The sequence below is a fragment of the Hylobates moloch genome, unplaced genomic scaffold, assembly GCF_009828535.3.
Source record: "Hylobates moloch isolate HMO894 unplaced genomic scaffold, HMol_V3 SCAFFOLD_16, whole genome shotgun sequence".
NCBI lineage: Eukaryota > Metazoa > Chordata > Mammalia > Primates > Hylobatidae > Hylobates > Hylobates moloch.
In genome coordinates this window covers 53,202,291-53,226,068 of record NW_026652291.1, presented here as the reverse complement: position 1 = coordinate 53,226,068, position 23,778 = coordinate 53,202,291, and the positions used below count along the sequence as shown (strand labels likewise).

At 36.4% G+C, this 23,778-nt stretch overlaps 1 protein-coding gene across 1 annotated transcript in view; it reads right to left on the bottom strand.

The window, feature by feature from the left end:
* The window catches only part of TXNDC16 (thioredoxin domain containing 16), a 148,753-nt gene that overhangs the window by 6,098 nt on the left and 118,877 nt on the right, over nt 1–23,778 (bottom strand). Inside the window, exons 18-23 of the mRNA XM_058429389.1 lie at nt 20,093–20,253; nt 18,729–18,919; nt 10,689–12,125; nt 6,906–7,052; nt 5,781–5,881; nt 2,282–2,442 (exon numbers count right to left, since the gene is read on the bottom strand). Coding sequence (XP_058285372.1) covers nt 11,860–12,125; nt 18,729–18,919; nt 20,093–20,253 — 618 coding nt within the window. The 3' untranslated portion in view covers nt 2,282–2,442; nt 5,781–5,881; nt 6,906–7,052; nt 10,689–11,859. The remainder of the gene's footprint in view (nt 1–2,281; nt 2,443–5,780; nt 5,882–6,905; nt 7,053–10,688; nt 12,126–18,728; nt 18,920–20,092; nt 20,254–23,778) is intronic.

The following is a 23,778-nucleotide window of genomic DNA, read 5'->3' as shown; positions in this document are numbered from 1 at the left end:
TTCTTATGTAAATAAAGTAAAATATTTCACTTACGTAAAATAAAACCAAATACAACCTGGTATATTAAGTTACTGTTAGATTATCTGTTACATGCAGTCAAAGGATTCTGAACTGACACAATTTTCATACCTGCAGTCATATGCATCAGACACTAGTAGCCACAAGTGATATTTAGACACATTGGACAGGGGTTATCCCTTAGCAGGAAATCTGGTGGATTGTTACTCAGTACAGAATGGTGCTCTCGAGCACTGCACTCCAGGACACCAAGGGGATGTTGTATTCAGCCAAACAAAAAACACTCTAGGTATAATTATGTTAATTTTTAAGTTCAGATTTGAAGAACAAAACTCCAGTCAAAAAAGCAACTATCAACTACATTAACGATCAAATGGGACAGATTTTTCTACAACCTCCCCCTTTTGATTTCAGCGTAAGCACTGAATATGGATGAAATACTTAATACCACAAAGTGAAAGAAAAACTGTTAATGCTAGATATGAAAATAAGTAAGTTAAATTTAAAAATATATTCTAATGGTATCTTTACTTGATCTTAGTTGAAAAGGTTGAGGGACAATTGACTAACCTAAGTATCTTTGAATCCTAAAAATAAGAAGTGAAATATTCAGAAGGTCAAATGGAAGCCAAATTGTTAATGGTAGTTACCACGTCTCCATAATTGGAGTTGGAGGGAAGCGGGACCAGGTATTGCTTTTTGTTTGTTTGTTTATTTCTATATTGTTTAAATTTTATTATGAGAATGTATTACTTTATTTTGTTAATAGGACAAAATTTCTAGTAAATGAACCAATCTTTAAGATGACATATATCCAACGCTTACTACGCATACTCCCATTTAACCCTCAATACCATGTGGTGAGCAATATTTTCACCACTGAGGAAACTAAGATGTAAGATTTTAAGTAACTTTACAATATCACACAGCTAATAATTGGAAGAGTCAGGTCCAAAGATGCTTCAGCACAGATCCAAAGCCCATTCTCTCACCAATGTGCTATACTGGTTATATCTCCCAGATGTTTCTGGATATGCAGGTATTCTCAATTCTGTTTACCAGACATGAGAGTTTCTTTGAATGCTACTTTTGTTAGACTGTTTTTAAGAAAACTGTTTGTTGCAGGAAGTCAGGTACCCCAAACGGAGGGACCGGCTGAAGCCACGGCAGAAGAACGTGGATTGTGAAGATTTCATAGATATTTATTAGTTCCCCAAATTAATACTTTTATAATTTCTTATGCCTGTCTTTACTGCAATCTCTAAACATAAATTGTAAAGATTTCATGGACACATCACTTCCCCAATCAATACCCTTGTGATTTCCTATGCCTGTCTTTAATCTCTTAATCCTGTCAGCTGAGGAGGATGTATGTCCCCTCAGGACCATGTGATAACTGCACAAATTGTACAGCATGTGTGTTTGAGCAATATGAAATCTGGCACCTTGAAAAAAGAACAGGATAACAGCAATGTTTAGGAAACAAGAGAGATAACCTTAAATTCTGACCACCGGTGAGCCGGGTGGAACAGAGCCATATTTCTCTTATTTCAAAAGCAAATGGGAGAAATATCGCTGAATTCTTTTTCTCAGCAAGGAACATCCCTGAGAAAGAGAATGCGCATCTGGGGGTGGGTCACTGAACTGGCGCCCCTGGACGTGGCCGTCTCTTATGGTCGAGACTGCAGGGGTGAAATAGACCCCAGTCTCCCATAGCGCTCCCAGGCTTATTAGGAAGAGGAAATTCCCGCCTAATAAATTTTGGTCAGACCAGCTGATCTCAAAACCCTGTCTCCTGATAAGATGTTATCAATGACAATGGTGCCCGAAACTTCATTAGCAATTTTAATTTTGCCTCAGTCCTGTGGTCCTGTGATCTCGCCCTGCCTCCATTTGGCTTGTGATATTCTATTACTTTGTAAAGTACTTGATGTCTGTGACCCACACCTATTGGCACACTCCCTCCCCTTTTGAAACTCCCTAATAAAAACTTGCTGGTTTTTGCGACTTGTGGGGCATCACGGAACCTACTGACATGTGATGTCTCCCCCAGACACCCAGCTTTAAAATTTCTCTCTTTTGTACTCTGTCCCTTTACTTCTCAAGCTGGCCGATGCTTAAGGAAAATAGAAAAGAACCTACGTGAGTATCAGGGCAGATTCCCTGATAACTGTTCTCCAATAGCTTTTTTCCCTCAGACTTTAAGTATCTTTAGAAACAGGAATAACCCTACCTTCTTACAACGTTTAAATAGGGACTTACTCACTGTTCACATTTGTCAAGACCATCTGGGGCTGGTGTGACCTTACAGTCCTCTCCTGGAGAAGTGATTTAGATGCAATAGTCACTCTCAGTACAAAAAACCAGACATTCTGAAGGAGTTTCATGGCACAAAGAACTGCGTAGCTGGTTAGGTTGTATCTCTAATAAGAAAACAAGTTTAAATGTGAGGAAAATTAATTCTTCAAAAATAGCCTTCATAACTATATAAAACATCCACCTGAGAAACAGAAAATCCAGACTGCATTTAATGTCAGAGGAAATGAGTGCTTTATTTGATTAAAATATTGACGTGCAATTTTGCCCACTATAAGTCAAGAAGCTGGTCTGGAATATTTCACAAGACTCCAGATTCTGCATCTGTTTTTTTATAGCTCTTGAGGCCTGTGTAAGGACTTGACCCTGGGTTATCCAAACTAAATCTTGGATAGGCTTCCACCAATAAATCTTAGTAAAAGAAAAAGACTTATTTTAAGGGAATGTGAAATTACAGCTTACAACCATACAGTGTTAAGAATATTAACTCTAAGAGGAGAGATGACTGAATTGTCTGATTATTCAATAATCTAGTCATGGGCCATTTTAGTATTATTTTATGTATTTTATATATATTTTTAAAATTTCAATATAGAAGGATGTTATGGACAGGAAAGGCTTTACATGGTATTATCCCACTAAATGGATGTGAAGGAGACTCAGGTTGAATTCCAAATTTTTCCATTCATAAGCTATAGGATGCCTAGATTTTTATCTCAAGCTCAGGCTTGCATACCCAACTCCTTAACTCTGTATCTCTAGGCATCATTTTGTTATTGATTTCTAGATTAATTGCACTGTGTTCAGAGAACACGTTGTGCATGATTTTAATCCTTTAACAATTATCAATACTTGCTTTATAGCCCAGTATATGTTCCTTTTTATAAATGCCTTGTGTGTGTTTGGAAAGAATGTGTATTCTGCAATCACTGGGTGAAGTTAGGTCAAGTTTATTAATGACATTGTTTAACTCTTTGATAACTTCCCTTACTTTTTCTGCTGGCTCTATTAATTACTTCATACTTAAAAATCTAATATGATGGTGAATTTGTCTACTTCTATTAATTTTTGCTTCATATAATTTGATGCCATGTTATTAGGTGATCACAAATTTACAACTGTTATAACTTACTGATGAATTGAACATTATCATTATGAAGAATCTTTTTAATAATGCTTTTGACTTAATACATATATTCTCTGACATTAAGGCTATCTGACCAGCTTTCTCTTGTTTGTACGGTATGTATTTTTTCCATCCTTTTAAACTTCCTGTATACTTAAATTTCATATATATCTCTTATAAACTTCATATAGTTGATTTTTTAAATCCTGACAATCTTTTAATTGGAGCATTTAGTCTGTTTGCATGCATTTACTGACATTTCAGATTAAATTGCTGTTCTATTTTGTGCTATTTATCCCACCTGTTCTATGTTTCATTTATTTTCTTTTCCTGCCTCCTTTTGGCTGGTCATTTCTTGTAACTACAGTTTTTTTTTCCTCTCATAGTTTGAAAATTTTCAATTCTCTTAATGTATACCCTAGAAATTACAAAATGCATACTTACTGAAACCCAAAGTTAATCAGTAACTATCCTTTTCCCAAGGAATGTAGAATGCATTAACTCTATTGATTCCTTTTCCAGCTTACATATTGTCATGGTATGTTATTTTCATTGTTCACTTTTTAAAACTCCACAAGACATTGTTTTACACACTCAATTCTCATTCAGATTTACCCATGTACTTACCACTTTGTTTCTCATTCCCTTTTGCCTCTCTTCCCTTCCATCTGGGATCATTTTCCTTCCACATGAAGAATATATCCTGAATCTCCTTATTTTGCAAATGGCAACTCTGTTTTTGCTATTCTGAAATGTCCTGATCTTACTCTCTTTTTTAAAGAAATTTTTCACTGGATATGAAATTCTAGTTTAGCAATTATTTTTGTTTCCTGAATATATCATTCTACTGGCTTCTGACTCAGTTGTTGTCTGACACTACTTTGAATGCAATGTCTTTTTTTTTCTAGCACATTTTAAGGTTTCTTTGCCTTTGGTATTCTGTAGATGCACTGTGTGTGTAGGGTAAATTTGTTTTTATTTAATCAAATTTATAAGCTTCTGAATTTGTGAATTGGTGTCTTCATTCTGGAAAATTCTGTTAATTGTTCTTTGGCTTTTTCATATTTTTCACCTTTTGTCTCTCTGTGGTACATTCTGAGTGATTTTTTATGATCTTCCAATTCTCTTTTCAGCTGTATCTAGTTTAAATATTTTAGTTATGGTTTTTTGCTTTTTTGTCTTTTTGTTGCTTTTCGATAATGGGTCTTGCTCTGTCGCCCAGGCTGGAGTACAGTGGTGCGATCTTGACTCACTGCAACCTCAACCTCCCAGGTTCAAGCAATTCTCCTGCCTCAGCCTCCCGAGTAGCTGGGATTACAGGCATGCACCACCACGCCTGGCTAATTTTTTTGTGTTTTTAGTAGAGATGCGGTTTCACCATATTGGCCAGGCTGGTCTCTTACTCCTGACCTTGTGATTCTTCCTCCTCAGCCTCCCAAAGTGCTGGGATTACAGGCGCGAGCCACTGCTCCCGGCCTAGTTATGGTTTTTTTTTTTTATTTCTAGAAATGTTCTTTCTTTCTCAAATTCGTTCTGTTGTCTTTTGATTGCCTATTTCCTGAAGATATGTTTAAGCTTGCCTTTTATTTCTTGAAACATAGTAAGCACAATTAATATGTCTAATAATGTTAATTTCTGAAGTCTTTGTTTTGCTTTTAATTCTTGCTAGTTCTCAGTATGCTTGGTTTTTCCTTGTGTGCTTACTTAATTTTGACTATATGTAAATCACTGCCCTTGAAAAAGTTATCTTGGTCAATACTTGGAGGCCTGCTATGAAGGTGGGTAGCTTTCCCCAGAGAGAATGTGTTTGTTTTTGCCAAGTTTCTAGTTCAAGGACCTGTTTGGGACCGTTTTAAACTAATCATCACTTGAGGGTTTTTGGACCACATAGGTTATGGCAATTTGGTTTGCAAATCTCAAGGGCCCAAGTATATCCAAAACTTGGATATAGTTCCAAGTTTTCAGGAGGGTTTGGCTTTTTGTTTTCCTTTCGCTTCTTACTATCAAAACATCTTTTGTAGTATTTGACTATGCGGAGATGGAGAAGGTTTATTCTATTTCTTTAAGTTCACCTTTACCTCACAGGCTCTATGGAGTTCCAACTTTCCGTGCTGGTTGGACTTTTAACTTTGGTCCCCATGGCAAAGCTGAAGTTTGGGGCTAGGGACATTTGCCAGGGTATGGGACAGACACCCACCCACACCCACACTCCACACACCTCCTGGGCCAGGCTGGACCGGTTCTGGCCCCAGGGCGGACTTGGAAATCTCACCACAGGCACCTTACAGAGGTGGGCGTGGGGAGACTACTCTTGCTCACCTGAGGCACAAGCGGTTCACGGGCTCCTGGGAGGATTTAGAACTTTCTACACAACAAAATCCCTCCTTCGTCATCTTCAGGCCAACGGAGACACTTGGCAGCTAAAGAAAGTTGACCGTGTTTTTATTTTTATATTTATGTTTTGTTTTTCATTTATACAATAAGTTTACTTAAACAACCCCATGCTTGGTTTCAAGGGAAAACTCTCCAGGATTTTTTAAGAGTCATTCATCCCTACTTAGACAGATTGCCCTACATGTTGACAGCTAGTATAAAGAAGTTATAAAATGTACTTGGATTTAAATGATAAGTGAAAAAGATTAAAATTCTCCAGCCTATCAATGTATTTAAGAATTTTTCTGTTGTTGTTCTTTGTGTTTGTTTTTGGTAAAACAGAGCAAAATGCCGGGTGCGGTGGCTCACTCCTGTAATCCCAGCACTTTGGGAGGCTGAGGCGGGTGGATCACGAGGTCAGGAATTCAAGACCAGCCTGATCAACATGGTGAAACCCCATCTCTACTAAAAATACAAAAACTAGCTGGGCATGGTGGCAGGTGCCTGTAATCCCAGCTACTCAGGAGGCTAAGGCAGGAGAATCGCTTGAAACCAGAAGGTGGAGATTGCAGTGAGCCAAGACTGTGCCACTGCACTCCAGCCTGGACGAAACAGCGGAACTCCATCTCAAAAAAAGAAAAAAAAACAAGGAAAATAACTTACTAAAATATAAAATATAAAGATGAGAGCTAAGTTAGCTCACACGGACAATTGCTTTAGGAAAAAATACTTGAAGTACATCCTTTAATTCTCTGGTTTCCTTTAAGATTTTGGTCCAGTAATTTTTTGGTCTTGTCAGCCCCTCAATCCTTTGATTAAAGATTTTTAAAAATTATCTAGCATTCTAAATTGTTTTAAGTAATGGGGTTGATCACAAATAACCTGAAAGCTTGCTCCCTTATTTCCTTTTTAGGTTTTATTCAAGTTTACCTTATCAGTGAGGCCTTCCTTATCCATACTTTATTTTTTAAATCTCCTATACCCCTCCCTACCCTCCTTTGTCTTATTTTTTTCACAGCCATTGTCATCTGTGTATCAACTGTATATTTACTTGTTTATTTTCCATCTCACCTGCACTAGAATGTAAGTTCCATGAAGAAAGGGGCTGTTTTATTCACATTGCCAAAAAATGGTGCCCGGCAGACAATAAATAGTATTTGTTGAATCAGTGAAGAAAAGCTCTCCACTGAGCTCCAGACTGAAGTATCCAACTGTCAACTTGAAATCAAATAGGTTTTTCACTCTTAATGTAGACAAAATAGAACTTTTGATTTTCTGTCCACCCCCACCACCCCAGCTTCCCTATTCCTCATTTCAGTAAATAGCACCACATTCTTTCAGTTACTAATATCAGAAACTTGAGTCATTTGTAGTTCTTCCTTTTCCCTCAAAACCTAGATCCAATCCATCAGCAAGGTCTATCGGTCAAACCTCCAAAATACTGCTCAAATCCATCCTCATCTCTCCATCTCCATGACCACTCCTTATGGCAACCAGAATATTATTATTAAGTTTTGCATCCCATCATATTTCTCCCCTGCTTCTTGGTGCACTTGAAATAAATTCCTTACCATCCATGTCTTCCAAAACCCTGCGTAATGCTGCCTCTTCCTAGCTCTCCAGGCTTATCTCTTTATTGCCCCCCTTGCCCATTAGACTCTAGCCATATTGGTTCTATTCCATTCTTCAAATAAGCCAAAATCTTTCCTGAGTCTTCCAGCTGCTATTCCTCTATCCCGAATGCTCTTTATTCTCATCTAGGGTGGCTATCTCATCCTTTTAAGTCTTAGCTCAAATATCACCTCATTATGGGGGACTCACCTCCCATTGTACTTAAGTAGGTGGTCCTCTAATCATAATCATTCTCTATCACTTCCCTCTACATCTTCATTGCATTATTGCAATTTGAATTATATACTTATCAGTTTGGGGAATTCTTGAACAGGAGAGATTTTCTGTACTTCTAGTGAGAGTGGATCTCTGCTTGGTATTGGCACAGGATCCTGGGCCCACAAGATTTTCTGCCTTTCTCAAGGGCAAAAGATTTCCGCTTTTACATGTCCTTCAAGAGCAGTGGATCTCTGCCTGGGCCATTAGGGCAGGAAGGTTTGCCATTCCTCCCCCAGTGGCTTTGCTTTGCACAAGATAAAGGTCTGAGGAAGCGGGCAGTGTTTCATACCTGTCAGCCCATCATTTCATGCATGCCTGTGTCACTAAGGGGTCTCTTCTCACCAGTCTCTTGCCCCAGTCTTTCTCATTAGCATGCAGTGGAGGCTTGTGGAAAGTGATTGTGAACCTCTGTCATGTCAGGGGACCTATTTTAAACTGATATTAATTAGACAGTTGGCCTTTAAAGAATTCCTTAACATTTAATGATTTCTGTCAGTAGACAATTCTCCATGGGTCTCTCACATTTCTGTATGATTGCATGGAAAGGTACTGCCTGCCTTTCTTCTGGACTACCTTTTCAAGGATACTTATATAAAGAACAGCCTGGAAAGACCGATAGAGATATTATCTCCCTAGACAGTATCTCCCTCTAGAAGGACAAGTTTGATTACTGTCCAGTATAATAAAGATCTATTCATCCAGAGCAAAGGGCATGCATGCTAAATACCCATTACAACATATTTGGGCTCCCTAAACTCAGGGTTCCTTTTGTTATGCAATCCATTCTGTGTGCAGGTATCACCTGGGCCTCTTCTGATAACACTGTGGGGATGCTGACACTCTGACTAATGCTACTGGTGTAATAAAGTCCTTTGTTTCCAATTCAAGAATCTGAGGCAACCTAACTTGCAAGGAGTGCTTCTAAATTCTTTATAATTTATTCTCACTTGCTTTAATGGCGGCCTCCTATTCTCTGATGAAGGCAAAACATTTCACATATCCTGTTTCTCTTTTAAGGGGACTTACCACTCTTTGAAATTCAGTTCCTTTGGCTACTTTCTCTGAAGGATATAAGAAAATTAATAAATTTTTGTTGTTAGGAGTAACATTCTCTTGCAGTTTTCTACATCTCAGGTGGAAGTGAAAATCCCAAAGTGTATCTACTCGATTAGTTTTTATTACTGAAATAGACACTGATTTGCAAACTCTTATTGTGCACCTTACACATATTTAATTAGTTTTTAAAGAAGCATCACTGCTTTGCAAACTCTTATTGTTCACCTTACACATATTTAATTAGTTTTTAAAGAAGCATAGGCATAAGTGAGGAACTCCAGGAATTTTGAAAAATAGCTCGTGAAATATTTCATCACAAGGGCTGGAAACAATGGACCAAGGATATTTACATTCCAGCACAGGTGAGGCAGGAGAGGGTGAAATAATATGACTCATGAGAGATGAAATATTATATAAAATGTAAATATGCAGTGGTGACCAACCCTACTAGAGGACCAGGAGAATATACAGGAAAGCTGTAACCACTCAGGGTAGAGAGAGGGCTTTCGGAGCTCTCAAAAATGGGTATGGGGTAGCAGAAAGACCTGAAAAGGATACAGAGGATGGTAGAAGAACAGCAAGCAGTATCTTAAGGATTCATGGGTTTTCTATTTCTTCATTGTTTTTCCTTCTCTGCATTCATTCTCTTTTTCTGGTAAACAGAATTTGGATTTCTTTTGTGAGATTCACCCCTTCTGCATTTGAAAGTACTGTTAGGGCCAGGCGCGGTGGCTCACGCCTGTAATCACTCGGCCTCACTTTGGGAGGCTGAGGCGGGCGGATCACGAAGTCAGGAGATGGAGACCATCCTGGCTAACACGGTGAAACCCCGTCTCTACTAAAAATACAAAAAATTAGCCGGGCGTGGTGGCGGGCGCCTGTAGTCCCAGCTACTCGGGAGGCTGAGGCAGGAGAATGGCGTGAACCCGGGAGGCGGAGCCTGCAGTGAGCCGAAATCGCGCGCCACTGCACTCCAGCCTGGGTGACCAAGTGAGACTCCATCTCAAACAAAAACAAAAATAAAAAAATAAAGTACTGTTAGGACTGCCAATTAAAGTGCCTAGTGGTCCCCTAACCAACTTTCCCAGGACTCCCTGAGTCACAAAAGATAGTAAATCAGTTGGAACCGATTCTTCACTGAGCTGTCTGTTCCCGTTACACAGAACAGACTTAGTTCCTATCCTTCCAAAGCCTTAGTTTACTTTTTCTTCTCTGTGAATTATCCAATATTCTCATTTTGCTTAAGTGAGCCAAAGTTGAATTTCTGTTGCTTGTAACCAAAGAAACCCAACTGATAGAGGGGGAGTGGTCCAAGAGAGGGCACCGTGGAGACTAAAGAAGGCTTGTGAAGGTATTCTGAAACCCAGATACTTTATTTAAAATTATGACGAACATTAATGACTGTCAAAATTGCTGACAAAGGTACAATGACGAAGCAATTTCATGTTTCTATGTGCTGGTACTTAATTAGCATTTCCTAATAATTAGGCTAATGATGTTTTCTTACTACAAACTATATTTAGAGTTCACTCTCATTGTTCCCGTATTAGAAATAAAAGCAAATGAAAATGAGTTTAATCAGGCATCACATGCTACAGGAAAAAAAATTGAGGAGAGGGTGCTGAGAGTAGCAACAGGTCTATGTTATAAGGAAATATATGCACTTATTGAGTTTTAGCTGTTTGATTCCTTAAATTTCAGTTATAAAACTCAGTTGTATCAGGCAAACCATACATGAAGAAAATTTAAAGAACAAGATATCAAGTAGATATTAAAAGGAAAAATACAGTAGAGCACCAAATAGAATATTCTCAACAAATGTCTCAAAAAATGCACAGGCAAAAATGAGACAAACAACTGCTACAAACAGATCAGTCTAACAGCTAAGTGATTTGGAATGAAAATTACCTCTTTGGTTAATGTTTCCCTCCCTCACAGATGAGGCTGTGTGGCTCAGGGAGACCAACTGATTTGTCTGAAGCTTGCAAGGGTAGATTTCAGAGACGCTTCAGATGAGGGAGCCTCTCCACAAGGAGATGGCAGAATGCTGAATTCCTGTTCAATCTGAAATTTAGCCATATAACTTGTAGAAATAAGAGGAGGTTTTAAGACTCCCTTAAAATATAAATATCACTCTGAGTCCTCTTCTAGGGTTATCCCATCACTTTCTGAAAATATTAGAAAAGATCAAGTTGTATCCAGGTAATAATCAGGATAAGACCATCTAATACATATCTTTAATAGCCAAAATTTTTTCAAACATGATACTTGAGCAGAACCAGGAAATTCTGGAAACCTAGTCTGCCACAGGTTACTTTTAACACAAGGTTACTCAGCCTTGGCACTACTAACATTTTGGGCAGGATAATTCTTTGTTGTGGGGGCCTGTCCAATGTAGGTTATTTAGCAGCATCCCTGGCCTCTACTCACTAAATGTCAATAACTGCCCTAGTCATGACATTAAAAATGTCTCCCGACATTGCTAAATATCCCCTGAGGTTGACAAACGCTGATTTTAATATCATGACTACAACAAAACAAATATAACTGCCAGCTGCATGAATGCACTGCAGAGTTAACTGTGATTAGAGTTATATTTTAATTTTAATCCAAATATAAATCATGGCTAGAACTAAGTTAATTATGCTAGTTTTTGTCTAGTACTGAACTGTCCAATACAGTAGTCACAGGCCACATGTGGCTAATGAACACTTGAAATATGGCTACTTGGAAGTAAGAAATGCAGTAAGTATAAAATATATACTGCATTTTGAAGACTTGGTATAAAAAAGGATGTAAAATATCTCATTAATAATTTTTATATTTAGCTATTTTTGGGGATACTACTGGGTGAAAAATAGTATCAAAATTATTTTGTCCTGCTCTCTTTTACTTTGTTTAATGTAGTTACTAGAAAATTTTAAATAAAACATGTGACTTATATTATAATTCTATTGGATGGCACTAGTCTACAAACTTGAAATGATTTAGTATTATTCTTTAAGGAAATAAATTAAGTCTATCATGCCAAAAAAATTTTGGAAACCACAGCCCTATCAAATTAGTTCACTTTTGAGCATCATAACTCTTTATCACGCCTAAATGATTTTTCTGCTTCTTTAAACCAATTACTTCTATTCCAATGCTTTATTCTCAGAGTTTCAATCGGTTCTTTTCTGACTGCTGATTTATCTTCATGTTGTTCCTTATCATTCTCCTGCACATCTGTTTCTTTCATATACTTGGGAACTTTCCTAGTGCCATGTTGAGATGTTGCAGCGTCTATCATACTTAGAAAATCATAAGCTGGAAGAGGAGGTTTCCATTCCTGAGCAGGTAAAATTGCTGGAAGGAAGAAACAATCAAAAGGTTAAAGATTAACAGCTATAAATCGTCACATCGACATACTAGAAAATGTTTTATTTTGAAAAATATATTGTAGAAGTGAAAGCTTTATTAGTTTTACTTATCTAAGCAAAGCTAGGAATTTTTTTACTGTCATTGTCAACAAGAAACTTGATACATTTGTCATTACTAGCCATTTTCATTTTTAGATTACATTTACAAGCTGTTATTTTCTTTAAAAAAGGTAAGTATGAATAGGGGAAAAAATATCCGTAATCTCAACGCCAATTAACCTTTGTTGAGGTTTTGAAAAACAGCAATATGTGTAACAAGATCACACACACATGTAAAACATTAAATGAAAAAGTTGCCTGCTTCCCTCTCTACTGCCAAAGAAATGTAACTATTTCTTATAAATCATTCGAGAAAAAAATTTTGGAACATATGTAATTATTTATTATATAGTTATTTATACAAGTGTTTCCTTATATTTTAAAGCATTTTCTGTTCTTGAAGCTTTTAACATCTTTTCTACACACTTTATGAAAACAAGTTCGTTTTATAAAACTAATTATAGACAAGAAATAATTAAAAATTGCTGTGGAATCAACTGTACTATACATAAGTGATTAAATAATTTCTCTTAGATGAGCTTCATAGCAATGAATCTTAACATTATTTTAAAATATTGGTTATTAAAAGAGGAAAACTGATTAAGGCTGATAAGATATACATGAGATAAATTAGCTAACTTTCTTCCATTTACTAGACAGTTTACAAAACAGTTTCAGAATTTAGTTGGCCCATTTAGGATACTATTTTAAAAAAATAAACCATATAAGGAAATGTACAAAGTAAACCTTTTAAAAATAAATCCCAATGAAAGAATCTATGCACTGTTACATGCTAAAAAATAATAATAAATGCTCATAAGATACAAATTTGAGCATCTCTCATAAATTGAGTATCTTTAAGAGCTTAGAAAAACCATATAAATTGCAATTTCCTAGAGTAAAGCTCAAACAAAAATCTGTATATGTACACATGAAGTACAGCTGTACTTTGCTTATTGATATATAATTTCTTCACTCATACTCAACTATATGAAATCCTGGTAATTGGTACACCAGCAGGGAAATAAATTTAGGCTACTCATGAAACTGATGTTTCAAATTGGTGTTGCCAGGTTAGCAGGTTCAAAAGTGACAAACAGATGACATATTTTCTTGAATATAATGAACAGGTAAGAAGAGTAACTGTAGTTTGCAATAGGCAGATAAATGTATATTAAAGTATCTGTGAGAGTCCAGTTTAGGCTGGGCGTGGTGGCTCACATGTGTAATCCCACCACTTTGGGAAGCCAAGATGGGAGGACAGCTTGGCCCCAGGAGTTCAAGACCAGCCTAGGCAACATAGTGGGAGCCCTTCTCTACAAAAAATCAAAAAATAAAAATAAATTAGCTGGGCATGGTGGCACATGCCTGTAGTTCCAGCTACTCAGGAGGTTGAGGCGGAAGGTTCACCTGAGCCCAGATGGTTGAGGCTGCAATGAGCCGTGACTACACCATTGCACTCAAACCTGGATGAGAGGGTGTGAGACTGTCTCAACAACAACAGAGTCCAGTTTAATGTGTAGCATGTAGCAAATATTATATTTAACAATAGTTATTTTTTTAAGGTCAACACTGCAGCCTAGTGGTCTGAGACTATGACAAAATGCCTGAAACATCCCAATTCTGCTAATTACTTGCTGAGGGAACTCTACAAAGATCTTAATGTTTTCAACTGCAAATAAAACTGTAATAACGTATGGGTAATAAATACATTATTCATCAAATCAGTAATGACAATAAATAATACTAATTAACATTTACTAAGCCTTTACTATACACATGCATTATTCATTTTATCTTTACAATTTTATAGACGAGAAGACCAAAGCATACAAAGATCAGGGAACCGGGCCAAAGTTAAGTGTAAATCTCAAGTAAGAATTGCCAGTGGCCACAGTTTCACAGAAATTAAGATATGGAATAAGTAAGGTGAGGCAGACACCAGTGGCACCATGTTACTGATTTAGGCTATTTCCAGAATGTCACCACAACTCATCCGACCCCAACCCCATCTCAGAACACCACTGTTGGCAAAGATCTATCTACCAGAGATGCTGAGAGCAGGCCCTGCTAGCATAGAAGGCAGAATCCAACACACAGAGACTGTTCAGTTTTCTTCTTCCTGCTGCAGAGGCTACAGGATTAATTTAAGAATAGGAGCAGTGATGCACAGAAATGATGGAAACCTGCAAAGAATGAGCTGGCAAAGATGTTAACAAAATCGCAATAGAAGACACCTCAGTCTCTCAGAAAACTCAGAAGTATAACGTTGATTCTTTTCTCTGGGTAATGGTTTGAGCTGAGGAATCAAAGCCCTCGGGGATGTTCCCCGCAGGAAAGGATCTTTACATAGGTGATGATAATACGTTAGAGTTTATACTTTACAAAGTGCCTCTGCATACATTTTTTAATAACTATGTGATGTATTCAGAGTGGAAACTATTAAACTCATTTTATAGTTGTAGAAGAGGAAACCAAGAATGACTTGCCTAGAGCCACAGAGTAATCAAGGAAGCTAAGTCAGGAGCTCAGGTTTCTATGTTTTGAACATGTCTGCTTTTTTTTTTTTTTTTTTTTAAGTAATTCTGCTTGAGAAACATTCTAGCCCTAGTTACACATAATCTTGACTTACAGTCCATGGGAACTCTGTGTCACTGCAGCTACAAAATGACAATACTGATTTGATTCATAAAATAGCAATGCAGACAGTTAAGTGAACACAGACTTTCTGAGGAGTTTAAGAGCTACAGCTGAAAAGATCCCTATACCATGTGGTGAGAATGAAGTAGTCAAAGATGAGTGATAACTACAGAAAGGTCTCCTTCCAGATCCACTTAAACAAAATATTGAATTTAATTAATTAATTCTGTCCCATTTCCTAGGAAAATATTAAAACCAATAAATTGCCTCAGAAAAGTAAGACAAAAATACCATCCAAAGGAACCCAGAATAGCCAAAATTGTCTTGAAAACAAAGAATAGGGCCAGGTGCAGTGGCTCATGCCTGTAATCCCAACAGTTTGGGGGGCTGAGGAGGGAGGGTTGCTTGAGGCCAGCAGTTCAAGACCAGCCTGGACAACACAGTGAGACCCTGTCTCTACAAAAACAAAAACAAAAACAAAGACAAAAACAAAACAATGAAGCCAGGCTTGGTGGTGCATGCATGTAGTCCTAGCTGCTTGGAAGGCTGAGGTAGGAGAATCCTTTGAGCCCAGGAGTTCAGGGCACCCCTGCACTCCAGCCTTGGTGACAGAATGAGACCCTGTCTCAAACAAAATGAAATAAAAGAAAATGAAAAACGAAGTTGGAGTAGTCAAATTACCCAATTTTAAAATCTACTACAAAGCTACAATAATCAAGACAGTGCAGTACTAGCATAAAGACAGGCAAAAAACCATATACATGTATGCTCATAGCAGCATTATTCATAATCGCCATAAGTAAAGGCAACCCAACTGTCCATCAACTAAGGAATAAACAAAATGTGACACATCCATGCAGTGGAATATTATTCATCCATAAAAAGGAATGAACTACTGGTTCATGCTATAACGTGGTTGATCCTTGAAAACCTTATGATAATTGAAAGAAGTCAGACATAAGAAGCCACATACTATATGATACCATTTATATGAAATGTCTAGATTAGGCAAATCCATAGAACCACAAAATAGATGAGTGGGTGCCAAAGGGTGGATAGAGGAGAAAATTGAGAGTGACTGCTAATAGGTATGGGGTTTCTTTTTGGGGTGATGAAAATGTTCTGGAATTCAACAATGGTAGTAGTTGCATGGTCTTGAGAATGCATGAAAAAGTACTGAATTGTACACTCTAAAAGGGTGAATTTTATGTTATATGAATTATATTTCAATGAAAAATACCATCCATATTTTATTTAAGCATAACATGTTTGTTAAAACTGCTTAACTTGACAGAAATGAAGCAGACCACTTAGGAAGGATGGGTTTGGTGTGATGATTGACCCTAAAATAAATTAAAGTATCTGATGAAATACATACAAATATACATAATGGTAGATTCATACTATACCTGATGGTTGACATAATACTGAATGAGAACTCGTACACCAGTGTATGTTTATATACATATGTACACACATACATATATATTTACATACATACACACACATACAAACCTTATTTCAGGACTCTGTCATGGAACAGTATCAAAATATTATTTTAGGAGAGATCATCTAGTATCTAATAAAATCCTTATATAGTACCTAGGAGACTTTTTGTTACATCAAATTTCACACTATTTGTTCAATATACTATAATAATCTAGGTTGCTACATGTTTACTTATTTAAACTATAGCTACAGGCCTATTGTTGCCACAACTATGTATAAATGGTTAAGACTCAAATATAAATTAATATATACATCCATACTACAAATATAAATTTTTCTATGTTTTCAGAAAAGTAGATATTATGGCATGTTATAAGCCAGGATAATAGATTCTGGGCCAAGATTTATTTTCTTGTGGTTCAAAATTCTGGCTCTGTCCAAATCAGAAAGGAAGTTAAATTGTTTCTGTTTGCAGATAGCACGATCTTATATAGAGAAAACGCCCAAAGACTCCACAAAAACACCTGTTAGAACTAATCAACAAATTTAACAAAGTTGCAGGATACAAAATAAACAAATTGGACCTTATCTCACTCTTAACTCAAAAGATATTAAAGACTTAAATGTAAGAACTTAAATTACTAAAAGAAATTATTAGACAAAAACATTCTAGAAACTCTCCAGGACATTGGACTGGGCAAAGATTTCTAAATACCCCAAAGCACAAGCAACCAAAGCAAAAATGGAGAAATGGGATCACATCAAGTTAAAAAAAAGCTTCTTCACAGCAAAGGAAATAATAAACAATCAACAATGTAAAGAGATAACCCACAGAATGGAATAAAATATTAGCAAACTACCTGTCTGACAAGGGATTAATAGCCAGAGAATATAAGGAGCTCAAACTGCTATGGGAAAAAAAAAACAACGAATAATCTGATTTAAAAATTGGCAAAAGATCTGAATAGACACTTCAGAAAAGAAGACATTCAAATGGAAAATAGGTCTATGAAAAAAGCTATTTCTCTGATCATCAGAGAAAAGCAAATCAAACCTACAATGAGATATCACCTCACCCCAGTTAAAATGGCTTTTATCTCAAACAAAGGCAATAACAAATGCTGACAAGGATGCAGAGGAAAAGGAAGCCTTGTACACTTTGTGGGGCTCAAGACTTCAGTGGAGAAAGTAGCTGCAGATGGGGTATAAATAGCAAGAGAACTAGAATTAGAAGTGGTGCCTGAAGGTGAAACTAAATTGCTGCAATCTTATGATGAATCTTGAATGGATGCTTCTCATGAATAAGCAAGGAAAGCGGTTTCTTGAGTTGGAAACTACTGGTGAAAATGCTATGAACATTGTTGAAATGACAGCAATGGATTTAGAATATTCCATAAACTTAGTTGATAAAGCAGCAGCAGGGATTCAAAGGATTGATTCCAATTTTGAAAGAAGTTCTACTGTGAATAAAATGCTATCAAACAGCATCATATACTACAGAGAAATCTTTTGTGAAAAAGGTCAATCAATGCTGCAAACTTCATTGTTGTCTTATTGCAAGAAATTGCCACAGCCCAAACTTCAGCACTTCAGCAACTACCACCTGTCAGTTAGCAGCCATCAACACAGAGACAGGACCCTCCTTCATCAGCCAAAAGGTTACAATTCCTTGAAAGCTCAGATAATTGTTGACATTTTTTAGCAATATTTTAAAATTAAGGTAGAAACGTTTTTAGACATAATGCTATTACACATTTAATAGACTACAGTATAGTGTAAACATAACTTTTATATATACTTAGAAACCAAAAAATTTGTATGATTTGCTTTATTTCAATATTTGCTTTATTGTGGTGGTCTCATACTGAACCCACAATATCTCTGAGGTATGCCTGTACTTAGAACCAGAATTTTATATAACAATAATGCACTATTTGTAAAATATACTCATTTTCTATAAAACCACATATTTGCTTACAGTTATAAAAAGAAAACAAGCTGGCATGCACATGGAAAAAGCTACACAAGAAATATCTTCTGAAATCTACAATTTTAAATTTTATAAAAATAGATGAAATACTTATGCTTTGGTAGGCCAAAGCTCCCACTGTAACAATTTTTTTAATGGCATAAATTACCAAAATCATATGTTTGAATACACTGGTGATCTATACAAGTAACATGGACTCAATGAATTAAAATTCAAGAAACAAGCTTTCATAGGGGAGCCGATCACTGACTGAAGCCTTGCACCTTTGGCCTCCCAGTCAGAGACTGTCCACATGGATGATGCTACCAGCATTTTAATAACTCATCCTACCATTCTTTAGCTATATTTAGAGTTTAACATTTATGGAACAAAATGCAGAACTACATGTATTAAACAAAACAGAAAACGTACTGATATGATTTTCTAGTCCTGCTTCTAATTTCTCCAGCCACGATACAAGGTTTTCTTCAATTATTGCCTGGTCTGAAGGAAATGCAAATACTTGGCCACCTGAATGCAGATTCACCAAAACAAGAAGAGGAAGGGGAGGCAGAGGATCAAAATATGCCCGCAAGATTTCTCTCCCCACTGGAGTATTCTTTCTGCAAAAGGGAACAATTGAACATATTAATGTTTCTTTCTACAACAAAATAATGAAAATAGTAATTTGTAGAACATTAAACTTTTAAGTAGTATCATGCCAGTAAGTTCACTTTATGAAAAGATGTCCTAAAAACCAAGAAGTCTATGACATGTTATTAGTAATCGGATTCTTTAAAAGTTTCTTTTTAACATGGGGCACTTTGTTTCACTTAGGAGAAAAGCGGCAGCCAATGACAATTTTAATGAAAAGCAGCCATAGCCCAAAGGCTTGTCAATTTAGGCTTGACACAACCAATAGTTTCCTTCCAACATTTGGCCAAGTATCTGATCACACATCAGCTCAAAAATTAAATGATTACATAACTAGAAGATAACAAGATACTTATTTTTATCAATAATTCTTTTCCATAAAATTGTACCTTTTCTCAGGAAAAAAGAAGGCATTAATTTCAAATTAAAGAAGTAGAAATAACTATGTTCATACAAGGAGACTCTAAGTTAAAGACACTTAGTTTTCCTAATGTAACACATTCTACATTTTATAAAATACTATTTCACTCTTAGATACCTATAATGATAATTGCCTGGGAAAACGTTGCCTCAAGCAGTAGAATGCACTGTTAAACGCTTCACAGAAAAAATGTACACTGCCCCATTTCTGTTATTTTTCAAATGAGTTTAAAGAACAAAATATGTCTTTCATCTGATGAATCTGAACAAGGGGCAGTATATTATTTGTGAATTTTGTTCACAGACATTAAATATAACACAATCCATACATCTAGAAAACATACTAGGAAATATTGCTGATGAATGCACTGAAATCTATCTGAACTTTAAAAATATAGAAGTACAGAAAAAGGAACTGAAGGAAAAGGCCAAAAATCACAATGTTTACTATTCTGTATTTGCCAAATCTTCTCAACGGGCATCAATTCCTTTTAAAAAACAGAACAATTATTGCTTTTAAAAATTTACTGTAGAATAAAATTTAATCTAAAATAAGGTCATCTTGGACATTGTTTAGGGGAGTTTTGTTACTAAAATATCATGATGACATATTTGGTTCCATAAAATTAACTCCAAAGAGTTAGAGTTTCATTTCCTAATGAAAATGTAATAATTATTACTTTCTTTACCTCTTACATATTAAAAAATAAAAACATACTTACAGATTTAACCAGCAAGGAGTAAATGAATCCAAGTATTTCTGCTTTACCAGTGTCAATATTGCTTTTTTATATTGAGGATTTACACTGCCATCACTGAACAAAATCAGTAATGGTTTCTGAAGTCTGAAATAACTGGGAAGATTTTCCACAGTGATTTCCGGCTGTCAAAGAAAAGGAACAACAACAATAAAAAAATGCATTGGGGATGATAATGCATACAACAGAAAACATTCAAATTACTCAGTCAATTTTAGTTTGTAAAATGTAATTTAAACACATTGTCACTTAGAGATTTTACTATGTTAATAACTATCTCAATCTTCTTATTCAATCCCACCTCATCTGAATAAGTTATTTTCAAAATGAAACTACACAGAATTTGAGAATAAATTAATTTAAAGGAGTCCCCTGTTTTACAAGATGTGACACTTCTAATAATTTATTATGCTAAAGTCTGGACCAGACTAACCAATATACACATGACAATTGTTATATTTTTTCCTCTAACATAAAAATTTTGAAGAAAACTGTAAGCTGAAAAAATATTTTCTTTAACATCTATCATTACTTAATAAATATAGATAAAATTTTACTTTTTCCAATATTATGGTTAAAATCATAATTAAAATAACCAAAAATACGCTAAAACAAATCCAAACACCAATCTTGTATCTTTTGAGTTTAAAATAACTGAAAGAATTTAATATGAAATTAGAAATCTAATCCTTTTATCATTTTTATTACTAATTAAAAGATAGGAGGCTGAGAGTGATGGCTCACGCCTGTAATCCCAACACTTTGGGAGGCCGAGGCAGGCAGATCGCCTGAGGTCAGGAGTTCGAGACCAGCCTCACCAACATGGCAAAACCCTGTCTCTACTAAAAGTACAAAAATTAGCTGAGTGTGGTGGTGCCCGCCTATAATCCCAGCTACTCTGGAGGGTGAGGCAGGACAATCGCTTGAACCCAGGAGATGGAGGTTGCAGTGAGCCGAGATTGTTCCACAGCACTTCAGCCTGGGCAACAGAGTGAGACTCTCAAAAAAAAAAAAAAAAAAAAAGCAAGAGAGGGAGGTAATCATTCTCCTCCAATTCGCCCATGCTATGCACACTAAAATAAAATTTTGTATGCCTTTCTCCTATTAATCTGCCTGTTTTCAGTTATTTTCATGGAACCTTCAGAGGACAAAGAGGAAGCTTTCTCTTAGCCACTGCACTCTTTTTTATCTTAGAACTACTTCCTTTCTCCACTCACCTCCAACTCAAGGAAGGGCCTAAAATTCTATTATATTAATATTAGCAGTAATGACTGTCTATCCTCTCTCTCTTTCTATTCTCTCTTTCACACCTTTCTGTAATGGGGTAGACTTAAACAGTCACTTGATTACAAGTCAGAATCCCAGGTTCTGGATTCATGGAATTGTCACAGTAATAAAACTTTGAGCAAAGCACTCTGTACCCCAGTTTTTAAATCTGTGAAATGAGGGAATTGAAAGAAAAAAAAAAAAGAGAATAACCATTTTAAAATGTATTTGTAGAAGACAATTTAAGCTGTCAGTAACAAGAATTGGAAAGTGCAACAACAATGCTAACATATTTAGGATTAAAAATAGCAATGACATAGAATAATAAAACTTCTACCATTTTCCATTTTTAGTTCCACATCCATTATTTCACCCTCTGGATACACCTGTGAGCTAGATATATCATCCCGTATCAGATAGATAACCCCCAGCTGACATATGGGGAAGCCAACACAGAGACTAACTTGCTTAAGTCACCACAGCTAAGCAGGGTGAAGGAGTGATGCTAGAATCCAGGCATTTCTGCTCACCAGTTTCCCCTCTCTTTAGATCGCACTACAAATTCAGATGAACTTGTTTTTTATGGTGTCAACCACCTCTAAATACAGTCCTAGTTCATCCTGAAGTGCGAAATTCTGGCATATAACTTTCCCTATTCAGTTCTCAAAGCAGCTTGCATTTGCCCATTCTCATTTTTCTTCTTATTCTTTCTCTTTCACACTCAAAATCTCCTTCTTACACCTTCCTCTTTCATGGCTTAAATCTTAGATCACTTTTTCTCCAAATTCCCCTATGCTGTCTTCTTGTGTTAGCTTTCATCCTTTAATCTTCTAGTTGAGTTAGATCCCTCTCCTAAATATTGACAGATCTTTTATTGAACAAGCAGAAACATTAGGTGAGACAGAGTTACCACTGCTCAGTTCAAACACTTATTGAGGACAAAGTTCAAGATGTTATGCTGGGTGCTGAATCTATAAAGAAGTAAGATCCTTTCCTTGCCTTCAAGAGTTCATACTTTAGAAGAGGAGACAGGTAAGTATACAGACTGCTATAATAAATAAAAAATTTAATGTATGACAATAAGAAAACTTATTGGTTTGAAATCAAACAAGCTAAAAACACAAGGTAGGTGTGATGGTTAATACTGAGTGTCAACTTGATTGGATTGAGGGATATAAAGTATTGATCCTGGGTATGTCTATGAGAGTGTTGTCAAAGATTAACATTTGAGTCAGTGGGCTGGAAAAGGCAGACCCACCTTAATCTGGGTGGGCACCATCTAATCAGCAGCCAGCACAACTAGAAAAAACATAAAGCAGACAGAAAAAAGTGAAAAGACTAGACTGGCTTAGTCTCCCAGCCTACATCTTCTCCTGTGCTGGATGCTTCCTGCCCTCAAACATCGGATCTAAGTTCTTCAGTTTTGGGACTTGGACTGGCTCTCCTTGCTCCTCAGCTTGCAGATGGCCTGTTGTGGGACCTTGTGATTTTTATTGGTTAAAACTTAATAAACTCCCTTTTATATATATCTATCCTATTAGTTCTGTCCCTCTAGAGAAACCTGACTAATACAGTAGAGGAGCTCATGGATGATTTTAGGAATTGATATTTGAGCTGGACCCTGGATAAAGAATAAGATCTTGACAGACTGAGGTGTATGCTTGAGCAGGGATTCCAGACATAGGCAAAATCATGAAGATAGGCAGAGAGCTATTAAAGCATACATAATATTTGAGAATAGTGATAATGAAGGATGCCAGAGTTAGGCATGCAAGAGGCAAATATGGCTGTGAGACCAGATGAGTAATGCCTTGATAAGTATTCTAGCTCCTGGGAATACTGAGAAGATTTCTGTATCAGATTGGTGACACAGTTAGGCCTGTTTTTCAAAACATGACTAACTAGAACATAAATTTGTGAAAAGAAGGACCAGTGGAAGGATCCTACTCTTTCCTATGTCTAGTCAAAAGAGAAAGACCAAGAGATTTGTGAGTTTAGAAGGAAACTGAGTTCTAAAATTAAACACTCGGATTTAGGAATCATCAGCTGGTAGTGATAGTAGAAGTTATGGATAAAATTTTCCAAAGAAAAAACATAGCAAAAGATGAAGATGTAATTCTAGGGAATAAATGAGACAGAGGATGGTCAGAGGGATAAAAGAGGACTGAATTACAAAAGCGAGAAGAAAAGAGAATTTTAAGGAGGAATGGTGTAGACAACAGTTTTGACTGCTACTGAGAGGCTAAGGAGAAACACAGTTAAGAGGTCATCAAATGTGGTACTTGGAAGGTGACCTTTGGCTCTCTGAGTGTGTAACAGGCTATAACTGTGTAGGTCCTGGTGTTCTAAACTTGTCAATAATAAAAGCGTAAAAAAGGAACTCA